This window comes from Bufo gargarizans, chromosome 2 (genome assembly GCF_014858855.1).
Source record: "Bufo gargarizans isolate SCDJY-AF-19 chromosome 2, ASM1485885v1, whole genome shotgun sequence".
NCBI classification, from domain to species: domain Eukaryota; kingdom Metazoa; phylum Chordata; class Amphibia; order Anura; family Bufonidae; genus Bufo; species Bufo gargarizans.
The window spans coordinates 370,779,826-370,806,645 of record NC_058081.1 but is presented as its reverse complement, the minus strand read 5'-3'; the positions used below and the strand labels follow the sequence as shown (position 1 = coordinate 370,806,645).

The window sequence follows — 26,820 nt, the reverse complement described above, 5'->3', positions numbered from 1 at the left end:
AGGTGCAGCCACAGACAGGACTCGGGACAGACTGACAAAGACTGACCCCAGAACCACAGCTCACAGGTCTATATAGCTGGGTAACGAGGCACCTGGCAAGACACACCCAGGCACAACAGACAGGGGGAGTGTTAACCCCGACAGAACTGGATTAAAGATACACAGGCGAATACAGGGACGGGTGTAGCCCCTGGCAACCAGCTTACACGGATACAGAACTGGCCATTGCCCTTGGAAACCATCATAAATGGATACAGAACTGGTCGTTGCCTTTGCCTCAGCAACAAGGAACCAGTATACAGGAACAGAAATACAGATACAGTCAAAGGGGTGCACACGAGCAGAGAACACCCTAGACACCGCAGCCAAAAGCAACCAGCCTTCACGGAATTTCCCCTAGCCAGTACGCAAAAGGCGTGCAGCCAGGCAACACGTCACGTTGAACCGCACCGTGACACCTATCGCCATAACGTTAGAAACCTCCTGCCTGATATGCTACGCACTGTGTGTTGTGACAACCATCATAGTAGAGTTGTTGCAATACCAAATTTTTGATTTCCACACCATAAAAAAGTATTGCGATACTCGATACCATGCGAAAAAAATAAAACACCAAAAAAGCTGCGTGCATTCCGCATTTTAAAAAATGGTGAATTGCAGTTTTAAATTTTTTTCTGTTCCAGCGTTCACCGCATAGATTTTTTTTATATTTTAATAGTTTGGTCTTTTCAGACGTGGCGATATGAGATATGTTTGTTTATTTATATATTTTATATGTAAAATTGGGAAAGGGGGTGATTCATACTTAAAGGATAACTGTCATTTTTGTATTGAATTGTGGTGATTAATATCTCCTTGGTGGCCCTATTTCAACTTTTCACTGTGTATTCAATTACCCCTTAATTCCACAGTTTGTTCCCTGTACTGCCTACTTTTACCTGTGCTTAATATAGGGTTGCTATGCAGGGTCCGTCTGTGTTGAAGGATGGAGGACGCAGCGTGCAGGGTCACATTACTGACAGCCAGGGACTGTAGATAAATGATTAAAGCCAGGTCCTGCCCAGCAGCTGATAACAGTGCCTGGGCTGTGTGCACTTCTCCCTGTCCCTGCGCTTGGCAGACGCTCCCTCACTCAGCAGAGCTGGAGAATGCAGAGTGGAAGCAGCGCAGACCAGGGAAGGGAGATCTGCCGTCTGCTCAGTGTATAAATGAAAGCAACATGTGGTAAGAGGACCCCTTTGTGCTGCAGGAGATTAACCCTTTAGGGGGGAGGGCTCTGGTTACTGACACTTTTGGGGGGCTATTGTTACTGGCTAGTGAGGGCAGGCGGGATTAGCCTCAGGGTGAGGGCAGAGGCGGCCATCCTAACTGAATAGTGAAATTGCAGTTTTATGCAGACTTGTTGCTAAGGGCTGAATCTTATTAAATATGGGGTAAGTCAGTCTAATAGTAACTGATTCTGGAATATCATGTTATTAGTAACTACATATATGAAAATTGAAATTAGGGTCTTAATGTGACAGTTATCCTAATATTTAGTTTAGTTTTTTACATTTTTTTTATTTATTTTTTACTTTTTATTTAATAACGATTTCACCCCTTAGGGGCTGTAACCTGGGATCTTTACATCACCCTGATAGAGCTCTATTAGGGTGAATAGTACTTCAGTCTCCCTGCTGCCCTGTGCATAGTACACATAGCACCAGGGGTCACCATAGACAGCTTCAGTAGCGTCCTAGCTGCCATGGTAACCGATCGGAGACCCAGGATTATACTGCTGGGGCTCCGATCACAAGCTGCCACTGCCAACAATGATGAGGAGGGGAGGGGACTCTGATTTTAATTCTGGGGGGTTAAAGGGGGTGGACGCACTGGGCTACTAATGATAATTAACCTTTAATACAGGAGGCGGGTGCCGGCAGCAGATCAGTGGCAGTTAACCCCTCAGGTGCCACACCTGAGGGGTTGACTTCCGCTGATCGCAGTTCCCTGTCAGAGGCAGGGTGCCGGCTATGTGATTCTGCTGCCGACACCTGCCTCCTGTATTTAAAGTTAAAGATGACCTTTCATGGGTCGGGACTTTAAGTAGCAGGCTACATAGAGCGGCGCCCAGGGATCTCCCTGCACTTTTATTCCTGGGCGGCGCACTGTTCACCCGCTGTGGCCCAGTTACAGTCTCCTGTTCCGTATGGGGAGGAGACATCAGCTTCTGTCCTGAGCCTTCCTTCTCTCTGGCTGTGACGTTCTGCGCTGCAATTGGACAGCGCTACAGCCAGGGAGAAGGAACACCCAGGAGAGAAGCTGATGTCTCCTCCCCATTGCTCCGATAGTATTAATTCGCATACGGAGCAGGAGACGGTAATGGGGGCACAGCGGGTGAACGGAGCGGTGCCCAGGGATAATACTAAGTGCAGTGAGATCCCTGGGCGCCGCTCTATGTAGCCTGCTAACTTAAAGGAAACCTGTCATGTGGATATTTGATTATAATCTAACTAATTATATACAATCATTAACTACTAAAAAGTACCTTAGATGTATTCGCTTACTGGTGTGACAGATGGTTACCTCATAATATACACACAAAGATTCTGCATGCTAATGAGCTGATTTGAGTCCAGCGGCAGCAGGTAGGTGGGGAGAGTCAGTATTTATCATTATCAGCTGGAGCTTTTCAATACAAGATGCTGGCAGATTGACTGGGTCAACTAAAGAAAGTGACCCGGCATTTTGCGGCAGGACGGATCTGACAGGCTGTTCACCCTGTCAGATCCGTCCTTCCGCTGTTTCGCCGTGCCGCCAGACCGCCGCTCTGTCCCCATTGACTATAAAAGGGACAGGGGCGGCTCTCCGGCGCAGTACGCCAGTTCTTGGTCAGAGGCCGCCGGACTAAAAAGTCGGACATGCAGGACTTTTAGTCCGGCGGCCTTTCGCTGTGCACTGCCGTATTGCGCTGGAGCGAAACAGCGGAAGGACTGATCCGACAGGGTGAACAGCCTGTCGGATCCGTGCTGCCGCAAGTGTGAAAGTACCCTAAGAGAATCAGTCACTTATTTATGTTGCCCTTAGTTAGGACACCATAAAACTGGTGACAGGTTCCCTTTAAAGTCCGGGCCCATGAAAAGTCCTGCTATCATTAGTGGCGCAGTGTGCCCGCCCCTCTCTCCTCATTGGTGGCAGCGGCACAGGGGGGAGGGAGACACTGCTTCCTTCTCCCCTGTGCTGCTGAGGGAACATAAGCGCACTGACCGCAGTGCGCTCCATGTTCTGTGATGCAGCCCAGTATCGAAAAAATGGAAATCCCGGAATTGTATCGATACCGGGACAAAAGTGTCAATTGGGTATCGAAATTTCGATACCCGCAACAACCCTACATCATAGACCGCATTAAAGGGGTTGTCTGACATCCAATAACGTTCAAGAAGTCGGCTGGACAGTGTTCAAAACCACTGCAAAGAAAAGCCTTTTCAGTGCCCATGTTACAGCAGAGCTTCTCCACTCCCTGCCAGTCGGTTAGTGATGACATGGACACTGCCAACCATTTAGTGGCCTCAGCAGTGGCGGGTGCACTAGTGGTACATGATTGCTGAGGAATGGGAATATGGTTTTATTCTGATTTTCAGCAATTTGTGCTACAGGAGCTTTTCTGTGGGATCGCCTTCACTTCACAAATGCTTTGAGTCTTGGACACCCATGTCCCTGCTGCTGGGTCATTGGACCACTTTTGGTAGGTGCTAACCACTGCATACTGGGAAAACCTGCTGAGCTGCCATATTAGAGATGCTCTGACCCAGTTATCTACGTGTCGCAGTTTGTCCCTTGACTGTCACTCAGTTCCTTGCCCTTTTTCCTGCTTCCAACACTTCAGCTTTAAAAAGTGAGTGATACACACACAGCACTCAACAAGTTCCATTGTCCAAATCAATGGTATTCGCTTTACCTGACAGTGGTTTTAACGCAGGGCTTCATTGTAAAGTTAAAAAGTAATCAACTGGTCACCTTGGGCTCTTATTCTTAAAAATGTAGATATATTTGGTCACCATATTAAATCTTCGTTAGTTTACAAGAAATAAAAGCATTTAATAAGGAGATTGTTGACAGAGCCACATCAAAGAATTCACCAGATGTTGGCAGTGACGGGTGTCTGCAGTTACACTGGATGTTGGCAGTGACGGGTGTCTGCAGTTACACTGGATGTTGGCAGTGACGGGTGTCTGCAGTTACACTGGATGTTGGCAGTGACGGGTGTCTGCAGTTACACTGGATGTTGGCAGTGACGGGTGTCTGCAGTTACACTGGATGTTGGCAGTGACGGGTGTCTGCAGTTACACTGGATGTTGGCAGTGACGGGTGTCTGCAGTTACACTGGATGTTGGCAGTGACGGGTGTCTGCAGTTACACTGGATGTTGGCAGTGACGGGTGTCTGCAGTTACACTGGATGTTGGCAGTGACGGGTGTCTGCAGTTACACTGGATGTTGGCAGTGACGGGTGTCTGCAGTTACACTGGATGTTGGCAGTGACGGGTGTCGGCAGTTACACTGGATGTTGGCAGTGACGGGTGTCGGCAGTTACACTGGATGTTGGCAGTGACGGGTGTCGGCAGTTACACTGGACTAAATGCTTATCCGTGTAGCAGGGCTCCAGGCTTAAAAATGTTGGGGCCTTTGTAAAAACTTAGAAACCAAATCATATAAAGAATATTAAATATCTGTTGGATACTGAATGAATGGTCTCTTGATATTTTTTTCCAGGATGGCACAGCAGCAGCAACAGCCTGCGTTACGGTTTCGTGGCCCTACGCCACCACCAGCTGCTGTTTTGAGGGGTCCTCCTCCGCTTTTGCGCCCCCCTCCTCCTTTTGGCATGATGCGTGGACCTCCACCACCTCCACGTCCCCCATTTGGGAGACCTCCCTTTGACCCAAGTATGCCACCAATCCCACCACCGAGTGGTATTCCTCCTCCGATGGGTCCTCCCCATCTTCAGGTAAAGATTTTACTTCAGTTCCATTTTTCTAATGGCAAATGCATTTCAAGTTGATAAATTCAGTTTCTTGCGTTAATTCCATTTTATCATCAGCTGCCTTTGGTTATGCAGGTAGGCTTTTTAATTACTACTCATATGGCACCACGATTTTACAGTTCTTAATTTACACAATAAGTTATTTTGCCTTAAGCTGCCTATACATATTTAATAGCCGCCAGCTATCTCTCCCAACCCCCTCCTGGCTTCCCCATACACACACACAAAAAGCTGATGGCTTATTTCCCAGGAGAACAAAAGGATTGGGTGAAAATATTAATTTGTCAGGAGGGTTGGCCAAACCCGACACTCTAGGATAATGAGTATGGGTAACTTAAGTCTCTTAGGTATCTGTAGTCCCTTTTATAAGTTTATGTTCTTCAGTGTGTGAGCAAACCCATACAAACAGGTAGGAAGCATCCAAATCATGTTGGACTTGTCCACACAGCACTAGAACTAGCTTTGAGCAGACTGAACAGTTAAAAAAATAATAATAATTTTAAACTATTTTGTAATGTTTTCTGTTTCTGGTACCCAGCGACCTCCCTTCATGCCCCCACATATTGGAAGTATGCCACCTCCTGGAATGCTTTTCCCACCTGGAATGCCTCCGGTGTCTTCTCCTGCTACTGTATCTAATCCCAGTCCAAACACTGCTCCTACACAAGCTCCAACTTTGCCTCCAAATGAGGAAATCTGGGTGGAGAACAAGACCCCAGATGGAAAGGTGAGTAGACTATGTACAACATATAAGTACCATGACTGGTGAGCACCACGTTTCTATTTCTTTGAATTACTTAATAAGGCTACTTTCACACTAGCGTTCAGCGGATCCGTTCTGAACGGATCCGCGCATAATAATGCAGACGGAGGCTCTGTTCAGAACGGATCCGTCTGCATTAAAATGGCAAAAAAAAGCTAAGTGTGAAAATAGCCTCGGACGGATCCGTCCAGACTTTCAATGTAAAGTCAATGGGGGACGGATCCGCTTGAAGATTGAGCCACATTGTGGCATCTTCAAACGGATCCGTCCCCATTGACTTACATTGTAAGTCTGGACGGATCCGCACGGCCAGGCGGACACCCGAACGCTGCAAGCAGCGTTCAGCTGTCCGTGCGGAGGCGAGCGGAGCGGAGGCTGAACGCCGCCAGACTGATGCAGTCTGAGCGGATCCGCTCCATTCAGACTGCATCAGGGCTGGACGGCTGCGTTCGGGTCCGCTCGTGAGCTCCTTCAAACGGAGCTCACGAGCGGACCAGCGAACGCTAGTGTGAAAGGAGCCTAAAGTTGGACCATGTAAATTAAGGTTAAATTATAACAATTTAGAGTAAAGCAGAGAAGCTGTAGGTATCTGTTAGGGTTAATATGGCTTATGCAGTTATCTTAACAAAAAGTCTGTTTGTAATCACCGCATTACATCCTATTTCTCAGCGCAATGCTAAATTTATTTTACATCCTCATATTCTATGTGTTGCTTGTATTTATCATTCTTATATATATATATTATTTTTTTTTAGGCCTATTTCTACAATGCTCGTACCCGTGAATCTTCATGGACTAAGCCCGATGGTGTGAAAGTCATCCAGCAGTCGGAACTGACTCCAATGATGACATCTCAAGTACAGACCCAAGCGCAAGTAGTCCAGGCACAAGTGGCTCAGGCTCAAGCAGCACAAGTTCAGGGACAAGGCCAAGTGCAGACCCAGGCAACTAATGCACAGGTCATTTCAGGTGCCTCTCCAACTACAAGTAGTTCAACCTTAATGGTATCTTCATCCGCAACTTCATCTAGTCAGTCTTCTACAACGAGTACTAGCACATCGACATCTGTCTCACAGGTTGTTCCTAGTAAGTATGACTTTGACTTTAAAGATCTTGCTTTTACCTACACCTGCAGGACTTCATTTTTTTACAATTTAAATAGGATCTGGCACCCGAATCCAAACCACATACATTATTAAACTGGTGTGCCTACTTTTAAAAATTGATTTATAGAATGGCTGTATAATCAGTTTGTTACGTTTTTCTGCTTTATATTATAATTAACATTTTGAGTCCAGATAACGATTGAGAAGGCTGAGTCACAGTATTCATGAGCTCCCCTCAGTCTCCGCACACCTATACTGATTGAAAAGCTGCAGACTGTGCTGCGCAGTGTGAGATTTTGGCAGCTGCAGGGGAGGAGGTACACTGAAGAGAGCTTGTCTGTTAGGCTAGGTTTTTTCCAACATCTTTTTTTGTGTGCAAGGCCTTATTTTTCAAAATGCAGCATGATCTAGGTATTTTTCATGCATTTTCTTATAGACGTGTCTAGATGTAAAAAATAGATAAATCGTGTGACCCAAAAAAGCCACCAAAGAGAAAAAAAAACTGCTCCAAAAATGTTCCTTTCTAGCCTTTTAGAACTTACACAATTGAGTTCTCTTGCACAAACTCTATTGATCTCGCAAAGATGCATATGATGTAGTTTGTGAAAAGCCAACACTTATTGAGCGTATATGGTTTATCTTTTATATAGGTTCATCTGCTCCAGATCAGTCCCCAAGTATTACTGTGACTACAACATCTCCAGTCAGTGTTGCGGCTTCTCTGTCCACAGTCTCTTCAGTTCAGACTCTTTCTCAACAATTATCACAGACTTTGCCACCAACTCTTTCTCATGCTTTGCAACAGCCCACGGCAGCCATTCCAGCTTTCCCTCCCGTGATGGTACCACCATTTCGTGTCCCCCTTCCTGGCATGCCCATACCGCTACCAGGTAATGGATGAGTAAATTGGTTTTACATTTTACTTGGCGTACACTAGTTGTATTCTTTAGTGCACAGATCATCATCTGCTTTGACAGCTATTTTCATTTCAAAAGTCCCATATATATCTGACTTATGGAAAAAGTCAAGGGCTTTCTCTCCATATGTAGTGTAATGGTGCAACTAGAAAGAGGTACCAGTATGTCCAGGTTCCCTTACAATCAAGTTCTAGTCTAGGACTAAAAGGCAAAGTTTTCTCACGCCATTCCGCAGTGTTATGTGCATTAAGATAATAAGAAGGATGAGCTGGTCTGCCCACAGTACTTTCCAAAAAGTGTAATGGGTATGGAGTACTCTATCCGTGAGGTGATGGAGCATGCAGTAGCTGGAACGATTGTGGTTTTAAACCTAATAAAAAGGGAAGGTTGATAAATTTAGACGCTAGTGAAGTTAGTTCTAGTTAAACTTTGACGTTAGCGTCAAGCCTCGTAGGGCGAGGAACAGAAGTGAGAAAATAAATGCTGTCTAGGATATATCCTGTAGCAGAGGATTGTCAAAGGCTGAGAGGGAACCGTGAACATATCAATGGTGAAGTCACTTGGTAACTTGAAATGGTCACTGACATCACTTCACTTTGCATAAATCAGTAGTACAAGTTAATACAAGAAATGTTGTGATATGGCTTTTGGGAGAAAATTAATCTTTCTCCACTTATGAGGCTCTTTAAATTCCCCAAACTATCATTCAGGATGCCTGTAATCGTTTTTGTTTAACTATTGGATTGAGTTAGGTCTACCTACAAAGCTGATTATAGTATATAATGCTGTTTTGTTAGAAGATCAGCTGTGAGAACTTGAAAGGTTTTTGAAAAGAGAAAGACTGCATGTTATAGAGCAGGAGGAGCTGAGCAGATTGATATATAGTTTTGTGGCAAAAGATTCAGTAAAACGTGTAAATTATACATTTAAACCTCTGAATGCAGACTTTGAAGTAGCTGTTTGGCAGTGTTGGCTGTATTTGGTTTCTATAATATCTGATCATTTCTGTTAGGCCAGGTTCACATCACCATTATTTTTCATTCTTCTGATCCGTTAGAAGAACAGAAAAATAAGGAAAAAAAGGTTAAGTAACAGTAGGCATCCGTTTAAGCCGTTTTTATCCGAGATCCGTTTTTTAGACAGAAAAAAGGACTGCATAACTGATGCACAGGAATCCGATTTTAATTTTTTTTAAACAGGATCTTGTTTTTTCTGTTCTGATTGATCAGAAGAACGAAAAAATAAGTGATGTGAACTCTCCCTTAGCAAGGTTTAACTACAGTATACCAGATGAAAACCAGTCATTAAACTTGATGTAGCCACTTGCATTAATATTAAATTTAAGGTACAAATGAAAGTGATGCAGCAGTAGATTACAGCAGTTCAGGACACGGTTGTGTGGATATGGAGGGGGTAGCAGGTCATGTTAGGGATTGTGCCTGGGCAAGAAGCAGATCCGATGGCATAAAATCAAGTTTATACAGTAGCTTTTAACTCTAGCAATTACACGTTTTCTGGAAAGCCTAACTGTGAATTGTAGTACCTAAAAACAACTGCAGATGGCAGAGTTGTAGAGATGGTACTTTAATCTTGTCCAGCATACTTATGGAGCTTTGTGTGTGCATGCTCCATTGAGTGGAGCTGAAACTTTGCAGAAGCATGAGTGAATAAAGTACACTTTTTCACTGGTGTTTTTTTTTTTTTAAATCTTTTTAAGGGATGGCACCTGGTAAAACTTTTTGGGGAATTACTATATTAAATTATATATATATATACACATAGCTAGAACGGCTTAAATGGCGGGCAATTTGCCGACACAACCATCCTGAATTTCTCATTCCAGTGACTCATCAACTGGGCAAAATGCCTTTGTGTGTTGTACCAGCATGTTTAGCAGTCAACCATCTCTCACCAAGAGGTACATTACTCAAAAGTAGCCTCTGAGAGCATTTTTGTAGGACAGTGGGGAAAGCATTTCTATGCCCTCTTGTGGAAAGACCCAGTTTCTACTTAGACCACAGCTGTAATCATTTATATATCTGCAGAAGACATAACTGCACACAGAGTTTTGTATCAGTCCTTTTCTCTCTGGTTGGGGTTGTGTTGTGTGTTTGTTTTTGTTTTTTGTGTCCGTGTGTGTTTGTCTATGTATTACACCCTCTTTGAATTTTTTGTAATAAAGAAGGTCTTAAGAGGGCCTGTCACCACAAAATGCATTGCAATCTGACAGCACCATGTTAGAGTAGGCGATGCTGAGTAGATTGATATATTTTTGGAGGAAAAGATTCAGTTATTTGTACATTTATACCTTTGCTGTTTCCACTTTCTGTGAATACCTATTGGTACAGTGAGGATGTGTTATCAGGGTCTGACAGCTATATCTTATGCACACTTATACACACAATGCTATCAATAACTGATAACACCTCCTCCCTGTACCGATAGCAATTCACAGGGCTGCAAAAAAACAACAACAACTAAGATATAAATATATAAATTGCAGGTTTTACTGAATCTTTTCCCACATAAATAAATATATATATTGATCTGCTCAGCTCCTCCTGCTGTACAACATGGTGCTGTCAGATTGCACTGCATTTTATGGTGACGGGTCTATAACCAGTAGGTGACTTTCAGACCTTTACTTAAGGACCAGCAGCATGCACAGGGTTTGTGGAGGGTACGGGCAACCTCCCGCACCCCTTCGGGCGCTCCGCTCTGTGGTAACCTGACGGCTGGAAGGCCGCTCAATACCTTACACAGGCGTCAGGGCTTGCTACGGTTGCACCAGGTATCAAAGTCTTGATACTTTTTCAATATTGTTGGCTATTCGATAAGATACCGATATGATACCGGGGTTGGCTTTTTTAGATATTAAGCTGAGTTATTGCTATTGCAGTTCTGTAGGTATGTGGTTTATTTTCTTTGCATGTATTAATGTGAGGCACATGGTCGTATTGCTTTAGTACCTCGATGTGCATCACATTAATAGCAAGTGACCCCATTATGTCCTCATAAAATGGGCAACATGGGGTTAATGATGGTGTCACTATTAATGAGGCACATGGAGGTTAAAAATAAACACCACCATGTGTCTCACATTAATCCTTTAATGCACAGTGCCGTACATGTACGGCATTCTGCGCAGGAAGTTTTATGGAGTGGGCTACTGCGGTGAGCTTGTGCCATGTAATACAGAAGACACCCAGCCACAATGACTGGGATCGGATATTATGCGGAAACCAGTCAATTAGCCCCTCAGATGCCGCATTCAACAGCAATCTCAGTATCTGTGAGGTTAGGCAGAGGGACGCAGCTCCCTCTGCCTTCCGATCAGAGCCCCCACAGTGAAATTGCCGGGCTCTGATCAGTTACCACGACAGCCTGGGGCCTACTGAGGCTTCCCAGGGCTGTCATTGTAACCTCCCTGCTAAGCTTTGCAGGAGGCACGGCTCAGCAGGCAGCGTGTCAGATTTCCATTCGCCCTAATAGATCTCTCGATCTCTATTAGGGTGAATAGGATAAGGAATCAAAAGATCCCAGGTTCTAGCCCCAAAGGAGGCTAAAAGTTATTAAGCAAAATGTTTAAAAAATCACCCTCCCTTTTCCAATTTTACATATAAAAATTAAAAAATAAACATCACCGCATTCAAAAATGTCAACTATTAAGATAATTTAAAGAAAAGATTCCTGTGTGAAAGCTGCCCTCCAAAAGCCATATGGTTCTTGTTCACTTCTGAGCCCTGCCATGTTCCAAAAAAGCTATTTATTTTCACATGTGGGGTGTTGCTGCATTCAGGAGAAAATGGGTAACAAAATTTGGGGTGCTTATTCTCCTGTGACTGGAGAGAAAAAAATTGACCTAAACCGACATTTTCTTGTAAAATATGTAATTTATTTTCGCAGCCAAGTGTTGCCAAATTTAATGAAATGCCTGTGGGGTCAAAAAATCTATGGGTGCTGTAGTTTCCATAATGAGGCCAATTTTGGGGGTTTCTACTGTAGGGTTGCATCAGGGAGTCTTCAAATGCGACATGGTGCCTTATACTAATTATTCCAGTGGAATCTGCCCTCCAAAAGCTATGGTGCCCCTTCTCTTGTGAGCCCAGCAGTCCAAGACAACATATGAGGTATTGCTGTATTCAGGAGAAAATTGTTAACAAATTGGGGGGTACTTTTTTTATTCTTACCTTAAACTACCTAAAAAATATGAAGCTAAACAAACATTTTAGTTGAAAAAAAATGTATTTTTCATTTTCACAGTCATGTGTTTCTAATTTCTCGTCAACACCTGTGGGATCAAAGCACTCAATGCACCCATCAAAAAATGATATAGGGTTTCCACTGTAGGGGTGTCTTAGTGTCTAGTGACATGGCTTTCAAACCATTCCAGCAAAATTTGCCCTCCAAAAACCATATGGCGCTCCTTCCCTTCTGACTCCTGCCATGTGGCCATACTACAGTTTGACCACATATGGGGTGTAAACTGCAGAATAAGGCCTCATGCACATGACCGATGTTATGGTCCGCATCTGAGCCTTCTAACCTGCTAAAAATATGAAATTACATTTACAAAATGATGCCAACATAAAGTAGCGATATGGGAAAAAGTTATAACTATTTTATGAGGTATTACTATGTGTCTTTAAACAGAAAAATTCTAATCTTCTGTAAATTTTTATTTTATTTTTTATAAATAAAGGTGAAATATGTCAATTCAAATTTACCACTATCATGAAGTTCAATGTGTCATGAGAAAACCGTCTCATAATGGCTTGGATAAGTAAAAGTGCTCCAAAGTTATTACGACATAAAGTGACATATGTCAAATTTCAAAAAATGGCCTGGTCCTTTAAAGAGGACCTTTCATGGGTCCAGACATTATAAACTAAGTATCAGAATGTCTTTCCTCCTTAGCATTGTGTTAACATACTCATGAATGCTCCAAACTGCCTAAATCATTTGATCAGCCGCACCTAGCATAAGTCATTATAATGTCGTGCAGTCAAAGGAGCAGAGTTCCGTAGGTAAAATCAGGCTTCCACATGGAGCGTGGTTCCTGCAGTGAACAGCCTGAAATTGGTCTTCATTACTATGGAAGCAGTAAGGGTGTACTTAATTTTTCACGCACAGTTGCATTTTTACCTAGTTTTTGTTAAATAACTATTGTAATGTATCATGTGGTGTTCACCTGAGGTTGTATTTACCTCATTTTAAAGGGTTACTGAGCTTTTAAAAAACTTTTGATGTGTCGTAGGAACACAGCCCACTCTCTCTCCTTACCGCAGGAGACTAAATTGAAGTGGACCAATAGACTTTCTGTTGAGCCAGTCTCCAGCAATAAGTGGAGAGATTGTGCTATGTGAGTGCTTCCCTTACCTCGTTTTATCAATTGGTAGGGGACTCGGCACCCTCTGATCAAAACATTTGTAGTCGATATGACATATCATACGTTTTGGGAAAATTCTGTGACACTTTAAAACCTTCTTAAAGTTCATCCTTAAAGGGGTTATCAGAATAAAAAATAAAAAAAACTTTCAATGCCTGGGCCCCTTGTATGGATTATACTTGCCTGCTCCCCGACACCCATGATGCTCCAGATCCATGCACGGCCGCCCCTGGCTGCCCCCCCCCCCCCCCCCTACATAATTGTGTCTCTCTGGGGGAACGCACATGGTTGATCCATCGTAATGTGAGAGCTGTCAAATGTCCAGTCCTATCAGAAGGCATCCTCATAGAGGCTAGCTTGCCATCTGCTAGTGTATATGTCTCATAGAAACATCAGCACTGATGTCCATAAAGTGGGCAGAGCTTGAAGCCATGCCCTCTGCATGTTATTGGAGGCAGAATGGCTCAGCATTAGCTTTCATAACCCAATAAGCAGAAGAGGAATTCACGTCACAGTGAAAGCTAACAGGCGGGTGGGGGAATGGTTAACTGCACTGTAACTGGTGAAATACTTTGCCTGTATAAATGGAAGAAGGAGCAAGATGTAAATGGCCAAGAGAGAAACCAGAAGAAAAAATGTCTGTGTGAGGTCAGGGACTATTTGGAAGAGCTGCAGCATGAGAAGATGGCAACAAAGACAATCGGGGCAGGGGAGGGGAAAGTCGGTCTTAGCTGACACCCCCAAATAGTCATGAGAAGAACTTCACAGAATGTTGTTACACGCCCTCACAGCTCTGCAGCTGCATGTAAACAAAGGGGCAAGAGCAGTACTGGGTATATGTGGAAATAGCATTTTTCTTTTGCTAGACCTCACTTATATAATTTATATATTCCTGACCATCATTTTTGCAGAGTGTCATTTTTCTCTTATTTTTTTATGAGGTCAGTTATCTAGATGATTTAAGAAATTTGGAGAAGGACCATCCGGTGTGTACTAAGCCTCCAGAAACCTATGTAATTGCACTTGATGCTTGACCCCATAGCCTTATGGCTTTTTATGTTTGATTGCAGTCCTTAGTTCCTGTATGGTATTGCCTGACATTGTAAAAGTACTCTTTTGTAGAATAAAACCTCAGTTTTTAGTAATTGTATGACTATACGTGTTGGGAGCTTGTGGAAGAGGATTCTGAATCGGGCTCCTCTACACGTGTTAGTGTACATTACGAAACTGGTGACGTGCTCTAAAGCTGCCAAGAAGGTGGTCCTATTAGTCATTTGCATTGGCACCTGGTATATATTATGATCCACATAAGACTGATTTCCTCCATGGGATGATACAAAATGCAATTTCACAATTTTTGCAATGCAAAAAACAAAATTTCAATTCTTTATTTCCATTCAGGTTTCTTTATTGATGTATTGTATGCAGTGTGCAGCCCCATTGCTAGCAGACAGTGATAGTCATGTTCAAATCTGTTTGCATGTCCCTTTTACAGGTGTAGCAATGATGCAAATAGTAAGCTGCCCGTATGTAAAGACAGTGGCTACTACCAAAACCGGTAACTTTTCATTAATGTTTTAGTTTCTTGTTTGGCATGGTAGTGAATGTGGATGTTCATTTAATGCCCTTGTTGGCCAATGTAACCCTTCCCCCACCCGTAGCACATCAGTATAGTGACTTAGAACCTAGACATGTGATGGCGTGCACGGTTTAGCGTGCATTTTTGTTATTCCTCACTGCTTGTTATCTTGTATTACTTTGTGTTGTGGCTCTTACCTGCATGTATGTGTGCTTGTCGATTTTAAAGGATAATTCCACTTTCTGAAATGAATAACAGATTCATAATCTGCTAGCTCCATTGTCGTTGTGTTCAAATTGTTTTAATGAGCCACTTCTTAATGGCATATTTTAAATTATTTCATTTAGAAAGTGGGTTTGGCCTTAAGAGTGCCTCTTTTATGGACCCGTGTATAAAATGTTGTGCCTGTGAAATGCACTGAGGATTTGTTGTGTACTAATCCTCTTAGTGGGGTTTTAAACATGCAACGACATTGCCATCTAACTTTTATAAGGAACCTAAATCATATCCCATAGTCTAAATGTCAGTACAAATGACAACCTACATCTGACTTGCCTACCAAGTGTATGCTACTGAGAAGTTGGGGGCTGATGTAAGACAGTGTGATCGCAATATCAAACACATGGACTACACAAGGTTGACCGTCAAGGGGTTGTCTGAAGGTTTAATACTGATAACCTATCCAGAGGAAAGGTCATCAGTATCTGATCGGTGGGGGTCCTACTCCCAGAATCCCTACTGATCGGCTGTTTGAAGAGACTGGTTCTTGGTGAGCATCATGGGCTCTTCCCAGGCCAATGGCCGTAAGTTCATTGATCAGCTGGCCTAGGCACAGCTCGGAACCGTTCAGATGAAGTAGGCAAGTACATTCTAATAGTAAAGGGCCATCTAAGGCTACTTTCACACCTGTGTTAGGTGCGGATCTGTCTGGTATCTGCACAGACGGATCCGCACCTATAACGCAAACGATTGTATCCGTTCAGAACGGATCAGTTTGCATTACTATGAACAAACATTTTTTTGGGGTTCATGATAATGCAAACGGATCTGTTTTGACTTACATTGAAAGCCAATGGGAGGCGGATCCGTTTTCAATTGCACCATATTGACTTACATTGTAAGTCAGGACAGATCCGTTTGGCTCTGCATCGTCAGGCAGACATCAAAACGCTGCAAGCAACGTTTTGGTGTCCGCCTCTAGAGCGGAATGGAGGCTGAACGGAGGCAAACTGATGCATTCTGAGCGGATCCTTATCCTTTCAGAATGCATTGGGGCTGAACTGATCTGTTTTGGACCGCTTGTGAGAGCCCTGAACGGATCTCAGAGGCGGACCCAGAAACGCCAGTGAAAGTAGCCCATTACCAGCTAGAACAAAGATATTCCATGTGGCAATCCTAGCAAACATACAGAAAACTGATTTGATGGTGTTCCTTCTAGTCAAAGCCGTTTCTTCAGATTAAAAACCTCACAAATTGCAAGTGTCTTTGTATACTGTGTATATTAATATCTAATATTTAGTAACCAATTTTCTCGTGCTTTTTTCCATTGGGGGACACAGACCATGGGTATAGCTTAGAGGTATTAGTAGGAGGGACACTATGCAAATGAAAGAGCTCCTCCTCCTCGGGCTATACCCCCAGACTCCACCAGGAGGAACTCAGTCTTTGCTTAGTGTCTGGTGAAGGAGGTTGACACTCTCTGATTCTACTCCTTTTTGTTATTTTTATTCTAGATGGGGACACAGGTCGGCATGGCGCCTTCCTGGTCCCCCGTGGAGTGCCCGCCGCCGTCTTTGGGACGTTGCCTGGCTGCCTCCATTTCCCCCCAAGAAGATAAGTGGATCCGGGCTCGACCTGTTAGCTCCGGCATCCCACCAGCTGCTGGGACGCCTGCTGCCTACCCTCCTCCAGAGCACTGTTCTCCTGGATTGGAGTCAGAAGTCTGAAGAGGCGCATCCCTGCTGGTCTGGACATCGAGGGAGCATGCTGAGCAGATAAGTGTTGCACAATCCCTCCCCCTCCCTCTGTGTCTATTTGTCTGTGGCTGCCTGGGTGAGCTTGAAGAAGGATCCTGATGGGGCACTTTCTTCATTTTGGCACTGGAGTACTGGCATCTCTTCCCCTTAAACTGTGGGCTTCAGCGCTTCTCTCGTCGGGCCTTGGCTGCTGCGCTCCCTCAGCGCCCGCCGGCAGGCCGCTCCTCCACGTGGTGCGCTTATTTTCGCGCATATTTTCGCGCTCGCGCATATTTTCGCGCGCGCGCTTATTTTTCGTGCGCGCGCTTATTTTCGCGCGCTTTTTTCGCGCCATAATGACGCGTTAGGGGAGGCGGAGCCTCGGCATGCCGCTCTGACTCTCCTTACACCGGAGACTCTGTTTGCTCATGGCCGTGCAGCTCCTCATCACTCTACTCCGTTTTGTGCCAGGCAAGCTGGTAGCTCAGTGGTACTGCTGCTGTTGCCCCATGTCCAGGCTTTCTGAGTTCAAAGCCCCTTTCAGCCTTCAAAAATTGTTTATATTATTCTAGATGGGGACACAGGTCGGCATGGCGCCTTCCTGGTCCCCCGTGGAATGCCCGCTGCCGTCCTTGGACGCTGCCTGGCTGCCTCCATTGCCCCCCAAAGAAGACAAGTGGATCCGGGCTCGACCTGCAGCTCCGGTATCCCACCAGCTACTGGGTCTCCTGCTGCCACCCTCCACCAGAACACTGCACTCCTGGACAAGGAGTCAGAAGCCTGATGAGGTGCATCCCTGCTGGTCCTGGAGTCGAGGGAGAAGTTCTGCAGGAGCAGATAAGTATTGCCTGCATCCCTGCCTTACCCCCCTCCTCCACCCCTCCTCCACGTCCCTGGGGGCCTGCGGTCCCCGCTTGGGCATCTGCCATGTCCAGCGCGGCCGCTAAATTGGTCTTAGTCACCAAGGCAACCATGTCCTTTAATCCTGTGGCGCTAACGACTCCATCTCTCTCAGTGGTCCCCACAGTGGGTGACTGACTACGAAGAGGCAGCGTGAGCGGCAGCATCCCACCTCGGATGTCTCTGTCTCTCCACCCCCCTCACCTCGCCGGTGGCGCTTGCGGACTGCTCTTCCCCCTCCCTAGGGAGAGTACTCCGAAGGAGAATTATCCGGCTCGGACGAGCCACGTCCTTTTTGGACTATAGGGCATTTTCAAATCCTGTGACGCCAACCACCTCTCTAAGTGGTTTTCCACAGAAGACGCCCGAATACTAACAGGGAGCGTGAGCAGCAGCATCCCTCCTCGGATGGCTCTGGCTCTCCCCCCCCCCTCGTCTAGAGGCGCGTTCGGGCGACTCTCCCCTCCCTTAGGGAGCGCAAGTCTGAAGGAGAATTTCCGGCTCTGATTAGGTCATGGAGCGGGACCCCTCGCCTAAGCTCTCCACCAGGGTGGCTGACTTAGTGGTGACTGTCCGAGACACCTTTATTCTCCAAGGGGATTCTCCTCCTTCCACTGGTCAGGAGTTCCCCCTTTTTCCGTCCAGGCAGTCGGAGACTACCATGTTCCCGGTCCATGAGGGATTTTTCCGCGGTCATGTCCAGGGCCTGGGGTGGTCTTAATAAGGTTCTCGACCACCCAGCGCATGAATATACTTTCCTTTCCCTGCTGACGGCGAGGAGAGGTGTCTCCTCCCCCTAAGGTGGATCCTCCGGTGGCCGGATTAGCCAATTATGTGGCCCTTCCTGTCTTAGTCAGTTCCTCTTTCCAGGATGCTGTAGACAGACGCATAGACTCTCTTCCAGGTCCTTTTTTCGCTGGCAGCGCGTCCCTGTGACCTACCTTTCACTCAGCAGGGGTAGCCAGTGCTCTCTCGGTGTGGTTACAACACCACCACCAGGAACTGGCGGTACGAGATGCGGCTACTAACACACTGGAGTTGGTTCTCCAGATGTCTCAGGCTTCTAACATTCTTTGCGAAGCTTCTAGGGACATTGTTTCCCTCTTTGCCCGCAGGTTGGCCATCTCTGTCACTCAGCGCGAAGAGATCTGATTGAAGGTGTGGGACGCTGACGCCTCCACCAAGCGTTCCCTTGCTAATCTCCCCTTTGGGGTTTCCAGGCCTTGTGGGGATCAGCTGGACGAGTTCGTCTCTGCATGCCTTTTGCCGTTTCTCATCTGGTAGGCCGTCGCCTGCTTCCTCCGCCGGGGGTCTCAGGTCGCCCGCAAAGAGGCCTTCCTTTGCACCAGCCTTCCCGGCACTAGAGGGCCCAGTCAGCCCGCCCTGCTGCTCCTAGGCCTATCACATGTCCCGATTGCGAAATCCCACCATCGATTCCTGCGCTTCGCCATTATGGGTCGACACTGTCAGTTTGTCGCCCTTCCTTCGGGTTGGCGACCACCCCGCGGGTCCTTGCCACGGTCCTGGACCGCTCATGGCGCTTCTTCGTACCAGGGGCATTCCTTTGCTGCCCTGTCGGGACGATATCCGGATAGAGGCCCCCCTCTCTACCGCAGACCACGGACAGCGTCCGGATCACTGTTCAGACCCTGGAACGGTTCGGCTGCCTGGTAACTTTCCCAAACTCCTGCCTCTTCCCGTCCCAGAGGCTCTCCTTCCGGAGGGTGATTTTGGACACCTCGGCTGCCAAAGTATTCTACCAGCCTTCAAGTCCTCCCAGGTCCAGGGGGCAGTGTCGCATCTGCTGCGCTCCCCGTGCCTCTCCATTCGGGAATACTTGCAGGTCCTGGGTCTTATGGTAGCCTCTTTCGAGGCCTTTCCATATGCCCAGTTTCACACTCGCCTGGCGCAACAGGAGATCCTTTACCTTTCAGCGGGTTCGGGCAGTTCTCCCTTGGTGGCTGTTCCCAAAGAACCTGAGGTCGGGGAGTTCCTTTCTCGCATTCTCCTGGACGATCGCCGCCACCGATGCCAGCATCCTGGGTTGGGGGGGCGTTTTCCAGTCTCGCACGGTTCAAGGAATTTGGCCGGCGGCAGAGTCTCGCCTTCCAATCAACTTTCTGGAATTGAGGGCGATTTTTTCCGCTCTCTCTCTCCTATTGGACCTCTCTCCTTGCGGGCCTCCCAGTGCGGGTTCAAACGGGCAATGCCGCGGCCGTGGCCTATATCGACCATCAGGACGGGACCCGCAGCCGGATGGTGATGCAGGAGGTGAAGTGAATTCTGACGTGGGCGGAGACTCACGTTCCGGTGTTGTCAGCAGTTTGCATTCCAGGAATGGACAACTGGACAGCGGACTTTCTAAGCCACAACACGGTGGATCCAAGCGAGTGGTCTCTGCATCCAGAAGGGTTCGAAGAAATCTGCCACAGATGGGACCGTCCGGATGTGGACTTAATGGCGTCCGGGTTCAACAACAAGATCCCAGTGGTCCTGGCTCGCGCCCGTGATCCGGAGGCGTACGGATGGATGCGCAGGTGTCTCCGTGGCAGGACTTCAGCCTCCTCTGTTTTCCTCTCCTGCCAAAGGGTCTACGCCAGTTCGAGGCGGAAGGGACTCCGACCGTTTTCATCACCCCAGAGTGGCCTCGCCGCGCGTGGTTTTTCGGACGTGGCTCGGTTGCTGGCGGACGCCCCATGGCCTCTTCCCGACGGACAGGACTTACTGTCTCAGGGCCCGTTCTTCCGCCGGAATTTGCGGTCTCTTCGTTTACCGGCGTGACTGTTGAAACCGCCATCCTGATAAAGATGGGGTTCTCGGATTCAGTGGTTAGGACCATGATCAGTCCGGGGAAGTCTTCTTCCTCCCGGATTTACTATCGTACCTGGATGGCCTTCCTATCCTTTTTTGAGGGTTCGGGGTTCCCCCCCCTTCGGTTTTCCATCTTGATGGTACTGTCTTTTCTTCAGTCTGGGCTTGTGCAGGGACTGTCGCTTAGTTCCCTGTAAGGTCAGGTTTCGGCGCGGGCCGTCAGAGGTCCCTTGCTCTTAAGGGTCCGGTGGTGACCTTTCTTCGGGGGTGGCGCATTCGGTTCCCCGTATGTTCCCCCTTTGTCTCCTTGGGATCTCAATTTGGTTCTGCGCGCTCTGCAGTCGGCTCCCTTCGAGCCTTTGAGGAGGGTCTCTCTGACTGTTCTCATCTGGACTTCCTTGTGACCATAGCTTCTGATACAGCTACATAGCGTAGTGATTAAAGTTCTGGGCTATTATGCAGTGGCTGTGAGTTCACGTCCCATCACGAGCTTTTAGGTCAGACTGGTGTCGAAGCTGGCCGCTCTTTCCTGTCAGGAGCCTTAATGGTTTTCCTCCAGGATTAAGTTGTGCTCCGTCCAGTCCCCTTCTTTTTGCCCAGGGTGGTCTCTCCCTTCCGCCTTGATGAGGATCTTGTCCTGCCTTCCTTTTGTCCTTCTCCGGCTAACCCCAAGGAACGCACTCTGCATTCCCTGGATGTTGTACGGGTCCTGAAGGTGTGTCTCGCGGCTACTGCTTCCGTCCGCCGTTCTTGGCGCTCTGGATCTGCTTGGCTATTTCCGCGGCTTGTCACGCTTGTGGTGGAGTTCCCCCGGCTAGAATTGCCGCTCACTCCATTGGGGCGGAGGGGGCTTCCTGGGCAAGACGCAGTCGTGCCTCTGCGTCTCAGCTGTGTACGGCGGCCACCTGGTCGTCCTTGCATACCTTTGCAAATTTTTGTCAGTTGCATTCACTGGCTTCGGCTGATGCGGCTTTGGCCGCAGGGTTTTGCAGGCTGTGGTTCCTGTTTGACCGTTGGGGCGTTCCTCCTGGCGGTGCTGATATTTTTTCCCACCCCATGGACTGCTTTTGGACGTCCCATGGTCTGTGTCCCCCAATGGAAAAAAGCACGAGAAAAGGAGATTTTTGTGAAACTCACCTGTAAAATCTTTTTCTCGTCTTTTCCATTGGGGGACACAGCTCCCACCCATTATTCCTGTTGCAGGAGGGGTCTTTAGTTCAGTTTTTCTGTTTCTGGTTGGACCTTATGGCTTGGTCCGATGGTTTCCATGATTTTTTCTTGCTCCTTCTCCTACTGCTTGTGCAACGCCTGAGTTCCTCCTGGTGGAGTCTGGGGGTATAGCCCGAGGAGGAGGAGCTCTTTCATTTGCATAGTGTCCCTCCTACTAATACCTCTAAGCTATACCCATGGTCTGTGTCCCCCAATGGAAAAGACGAGAAAAAGATTTTACAGGTGAGTTTCACAAAAATCTCCTTTTATCTGATGTCTACTGCTCCTTTATGTCACCTAAACTTGTGGAAATTTCTGTAGGTGTCTTGCAGGGACTCGCTCCTCCAATTGTTCCAATGATTCATCCTCAAGTTGCCCTTGCTGCTTCCGCAACGCTAGCGGGAGCGACAATAGTGTCAGAGTGGTCAGAATATAAAACTGCTGATGGCAGAATGTACTACTATAATAACCGCACTTTGGAATCCACATGGGACAAACCTCAGGAACTGAAAGAGAAAGGTAAGTGTAGTTATTGCTACTTTAATAAAATATACTTTAAACGGAGTTTGTTCCCCCCCAAAATCAGCTTAAATGGTATGTTCCCACCTTGGGTAAATGCCATGGATTTGCTGTCACAGATTTTCATGCGACATACACTGCGTCGTGCAGTACTGTGTAAATGGATGAGATTTTTTAAACCTCTCATCCACACGCTGCATAAAAAATGTGCAGCATAAATTGTCCTGCGATGTGAAATCTGCAGCGTGTTTGTTACTGTGGATCTCCCCCATGGATTTCACTCTTTGCAGTGGAGAGGAGGCACTGGGCAGGGTTTAGGTTGAGCAATGGTGCGTTAAAGTTAACACCTTGGGGCACATTTATGAAGTCCTGTGTTTTATACGCTGGTCCTAATAACTCCTATATCTGGCGGTAGATCTGCTGGAGGTATGAAGACGTCAGCCCCTCCATAACTTCAGCGCGTCCAGCTTCATAGCGGTCTTACATTTAGACCATTTTCTACAACTAAACCAGGCGAAGATAATGATAAATGAGACAGGCCTGCCAGCCCGCCCCCTTCCCCGCTCATGCTACTTTTTTTAGACCTGGCGTCAGCAGGGAGAAGTCTCAGATTTTGGCGCAAAGCACCTTTGCCCTCCCGATCTGCGCCAGAAATACACCTAATTTAGGCATATTTCTGTTTAATAAATGGCCTCCTTATTTCTATAACAATGCAGGCACAAGCATCTTTTGGTAAAAAAAAAAATACCACTTGGGCCCCTTTCACACAGGCGAGTATTCCGCACGGATGCGATGTGAGAAGTGAATGCATTGCACCTGCACTGAATACTGACCCATTCAGTTCTATGGGGCTGTTCACATGAGCGGTGATTTTCACGCATCACTTATGCGTTGCGTGAAAATCGCAGCATGCTCCTCTTTGTGCGTTGCGGTGCGATAATCCATGCAACGCAGGCCCCATAGAAGTGAATGGGGTTGCGTGAAAATCGCAAGCATCCACAAGTAAGTGCGGATGCGGTGCGACTTTCACGCATGGTTGCTAGGAGACGATCGAGATGGAGACCCGATCATTATTATTTTCCCTTATAACATGGTTATAAGAGAAAATTAAAAGCATTCTGAATACAGAATGCATAGTCAAATAGCGCTGGAGGGGTAGCGCTTATTCGCGTAGCTCGGCATCTCCTTCTGTCTCCTTTGCTGAACAGGACCTGGGGTGAGCATTAATTACATGAACAGGACCTGTGATGATGTCATTCCGGTCATCACATGTTCCATCACCATGGTAAAAGATCATGTGACGGACCATGTGATGACCGGAGTGACGTCATCACAGGTCCTGTTCATGTAATGAATGCTCACCCCAGGTCCTGTTCAGCAAAGGAGACAGAAGGAGATGCCGGGCTACGTGAACAAGTGGACTAATGTGAGTTAAATATTTTTTTATTTTATTTTTTAACCCCTCCAGCGCTATTGTACTATGCATTCTGTATCCAGAATGCTATTTTCCCTTATAACCATGTTATAAGGGAAAATAATACAATCTACAGAACACCGATCCCAAGCCCGAACTTTTTGGGTACCAAACATGCGCGATTTTTTTCACGCGAATGCAAAACGCATTACAATGTTTTGCACTCACGCAGAAAAATCGCGGGTGTTCCCGTAACGCACCCGCACATTTTCCCGCAACGCCCGTGTGAAAGGGGCCTTACAGTTTGTAGGCCCATATTCTGTTATACATTCTGAGCCTTTTGTCAGATGGTTGCAGATTTATATTATAAATTTGGCTTCAGTGTCTGAAATTTTTCTATAGATAAGGAAGTGGAGAAACTTAAAGAGCCTGTTAAGACGGAACCAGCTGTGGAAGAGCCCCAGCCAATGGAGGCTGAGGAAGAAGTGCCAAAGGAAGAACCTCCCAAGGAAATAAAGGAGGTAAAAGCCTACAAGTCACTTGGTACTGTGCTTTTTAATTACTTTTTGGTGGGGTTGGGGTGTGTTGTGTGTGTTTCTTGCATGAAGTATAGCATTAGTAAGTATGGGATGATCTTTGCGTGCACCACTTTTTCTCCTTTCCCACAGTACCCTATTAATTTAGCATTCATTGTATGCAGTAACCGCCTAGTGGCTTCTGCAGTCAGTCAGCACTTTATTTTACACTTTCCTGTGCATGTGGATTTGGATCTCTGTACCTAAACAAAGCTCCAACTCCATACGAGAGGTTGGTGTCTGAGGTTAAGCATTCACTTTGTATGTTAATCACTTGTGACTGCAAGAAGGACATGTCAGGCTACTTTCACACTCTCGTTTGGTGCGTATCCGTCATGGATCTGCACAGGCGGATCCGTTCAGATAATACAAACGTCTGCATCCATTCAGAACGGATCAGTTTGTATTATCTGTAACATAGCCAAGACAGATCCGTCTTGAACACCATTGAAAGTCAATGGAGAACGTATCTGTTTTCTATTGTGCCAGATTGTCTCAGTGAAAGCGGATCCGTCCCCATTGACTTACATTGTGTGTCAGAACGGATCCGTTTGGCTCAGTTTCATCAGACGGACACCAAGACGCTGGTGTCTTCCTCCAGAGCGGAACGGAGGCTGAACTGATGCATTCTGAGCGGATCCTTTTCCCTTCAGAATGCATTAGGGCAAAACTGATCCGTTTTGGACCGCTTGTGAGAGCCCATGACTGACCTCATAAATGGAAAGCCAAAACGGCAGTGTGAAAGTAGCCTCACTCTTACAAGCTAATGTGTGCAGTTTGCTACACCGACTGCACCACAGAAATGCAACTACAGTAAAACCTTCTCAGAAGGTCACGTGTTTGAGAGTACACCCCAGTCCAGATTTTACTCCTCTCATTCTAATAGGTGGCAGCTTTTTTTAATGACCTTTTGTTGTCCTCATTTTTGTAAAGAGCATGTGTTTTTTAGTTGACCCTTCTCTATGATGTGTCCCATGAAATTAAAGGTGGAACAGGGACACATAACATTCTCTGCCAGTGTGTCTCCTGCTTGAATGAAGGCAAACAAGGCATGCTTACTGGAGGATGTGAGGGGACCAGAAGGGAGTTGTGGGAGTCTGCCACTACCTTCTGAAGAAAGAACCCTCGTTTGCCTGAAAAAGGTTAGCCATGATGGGTAGAATGACAGAGGAGCCTATGCTATGGAAAGATGAGGGAAGACATGCTGGCTGTTGACAAACTAGTGGTGCCACCCCGGAAACTGACCAGGAAAAGGTTATCATGGGGACTCGGCAGTAGCGGGCACCCATGCTGGAGACTGACAAGGTGGAGGCTTATCCTGGGGCCATACGGTGAGGGGGGGGTTATACTAGTGGAGTCATCTTGGACTTACACAAAGTGGTTATTCTGAGGACTGAGGAGAGTGTTATCATGCTTGGGAACTTATTTAGATACAGTAGTCTATGGCTCTCCAGCTGTTAAAAGGGTTGTCTCACTGACAATACATTAGTAAGTGGCTTGTATTAACGTTCTCTACATGATAACACTTGCAGAAGTGAGACAAGCCCTTTAAGGCATCAAGATTTCTGCTATTCTGTACAAGTCTCTTGAGGGGGCCACAAGTAGAAGACCACTTCAGTATACAGTTTGCATAAATGACACATACATTATAAGACCATGAATATAAGACTATAAGAGCATTGCTTCCCAGTTGTGGGGAATTCATGGAAAATTTCTTAATATGGTACCCAAACTGTCATGAATTTGGCATGTTTTTATGTACATTTCATGAATGAATCACATTTTGTATTTTATTTTTTTAAAGACCACACCCATAACATTTTGAGATTTCTTTAATGCTGACCTTAATGCATCCGCTAAAATATTAGTAAATCAGAACCGCCCAGGCTGTGAAATATTCAGTACCTGAAAATGTACAGTTATCTTTATAATCCAAAGTGTTTCAGATTAAAGGGTTTGTCTTATCTGGTCATTTATAGCATAGTCACATGATATGCCTAATGTTCCATAAGTATGAGACCCGCCTCTGGCATCCACTTCTATCGCAAGTATGGGGACTCATCATATGCTGCCGAGAGGAGGCTGCCCATGCACAACTCTTTCCATTCAATGCTATGGCACTTCAGAAAATAGTGAAGCAAGAATATTTGGCTATTTTCAAAAGTCCCATGGCAATGTAAAGAGAGCACTGCATATGCATGGCCTCCCCTCCATTCCCGACAACACACATTGTCCTCCCCAGGGGTGGGACCTACTCCTGTTGCATGTTTCTGGCATATTCTGTAGACGAGCCTTAAATGTCCAGAAGGGATACTCCTGTTCGTAATATAATGTGTGTGATTTTTTTTTAAAAGCTTCCATTTTCTTGACACCATTATCAATGTGATATTATTGTACTTGTCAGGAGCCAAAAGAAGAAGAAATGACAGAGGAGGAAAAAGCTGCCCAAAAAGCCCGGCCAGTGGCTACAACACCAATACCTGGCACTCCATGGTACTTATGCCCCAAAGCCTGTTTTCTTGCCAATTTTTACAGGGACCTTTGTGTTAGTCCTGGATTTTACATCTATACAGGCAAGGGCTTTCATTTTGTTACATTGTTTGCTTGTGTTTGGTAAGAAGCTTGCTTTATCTGCTCGGTGATACATTGATGCCCTCATGGT

The 26,820-nt window shown here is 46.2% G+C and overlaps 1 protein-coding gene across 2 annotated transcripts in view; it reads left to right on the top strand.

Annotated features, from left to right (window-relative positions):
- The window catches only part of TCERG1 (transcription elongation regulator 1), a 95,003-nt gene that overhangs the window by 5,620 nt on the left and 62,563 nt on the right, over positions 1-26,820 (top strand). Inside the window, exons 2-9 of one of the 2 annotated variants that reach the window (XM_044280741.1) lie at positions 4,751-4,985; positions 5,560-5,748; positions 6,540-6,870; positions 7,541-7,780; positions 14,692-14,754; positions 21,972-22,169; positions 23,986-24,104; positions 26,563-26,651. In XM_044280741.1, the coding sequence (XP_044136676.1) occupies positions 4,751-4,985; positions 5,560-5,748; positions 6,540-6,870; positions 7,541-7,780; positions 14,692-14,754; positions 21,972-22,169; positions 23,986-24,104; positions 26,563-26,651 (1,464 nt within the window). The remainder of the gene's footprint in view (positions 1-4,750; positions 4,986-5,559; positions 5,749-6,539; positions 6,871-7,540; positions 7,781-14,691; positions 14,755-21,971; positions 22,170-23,985; positions 24,105-26,562; positions 26,652-26,820) is intronic. The other variant, XM_044280742.1, reaches the window with a different exon arrangement.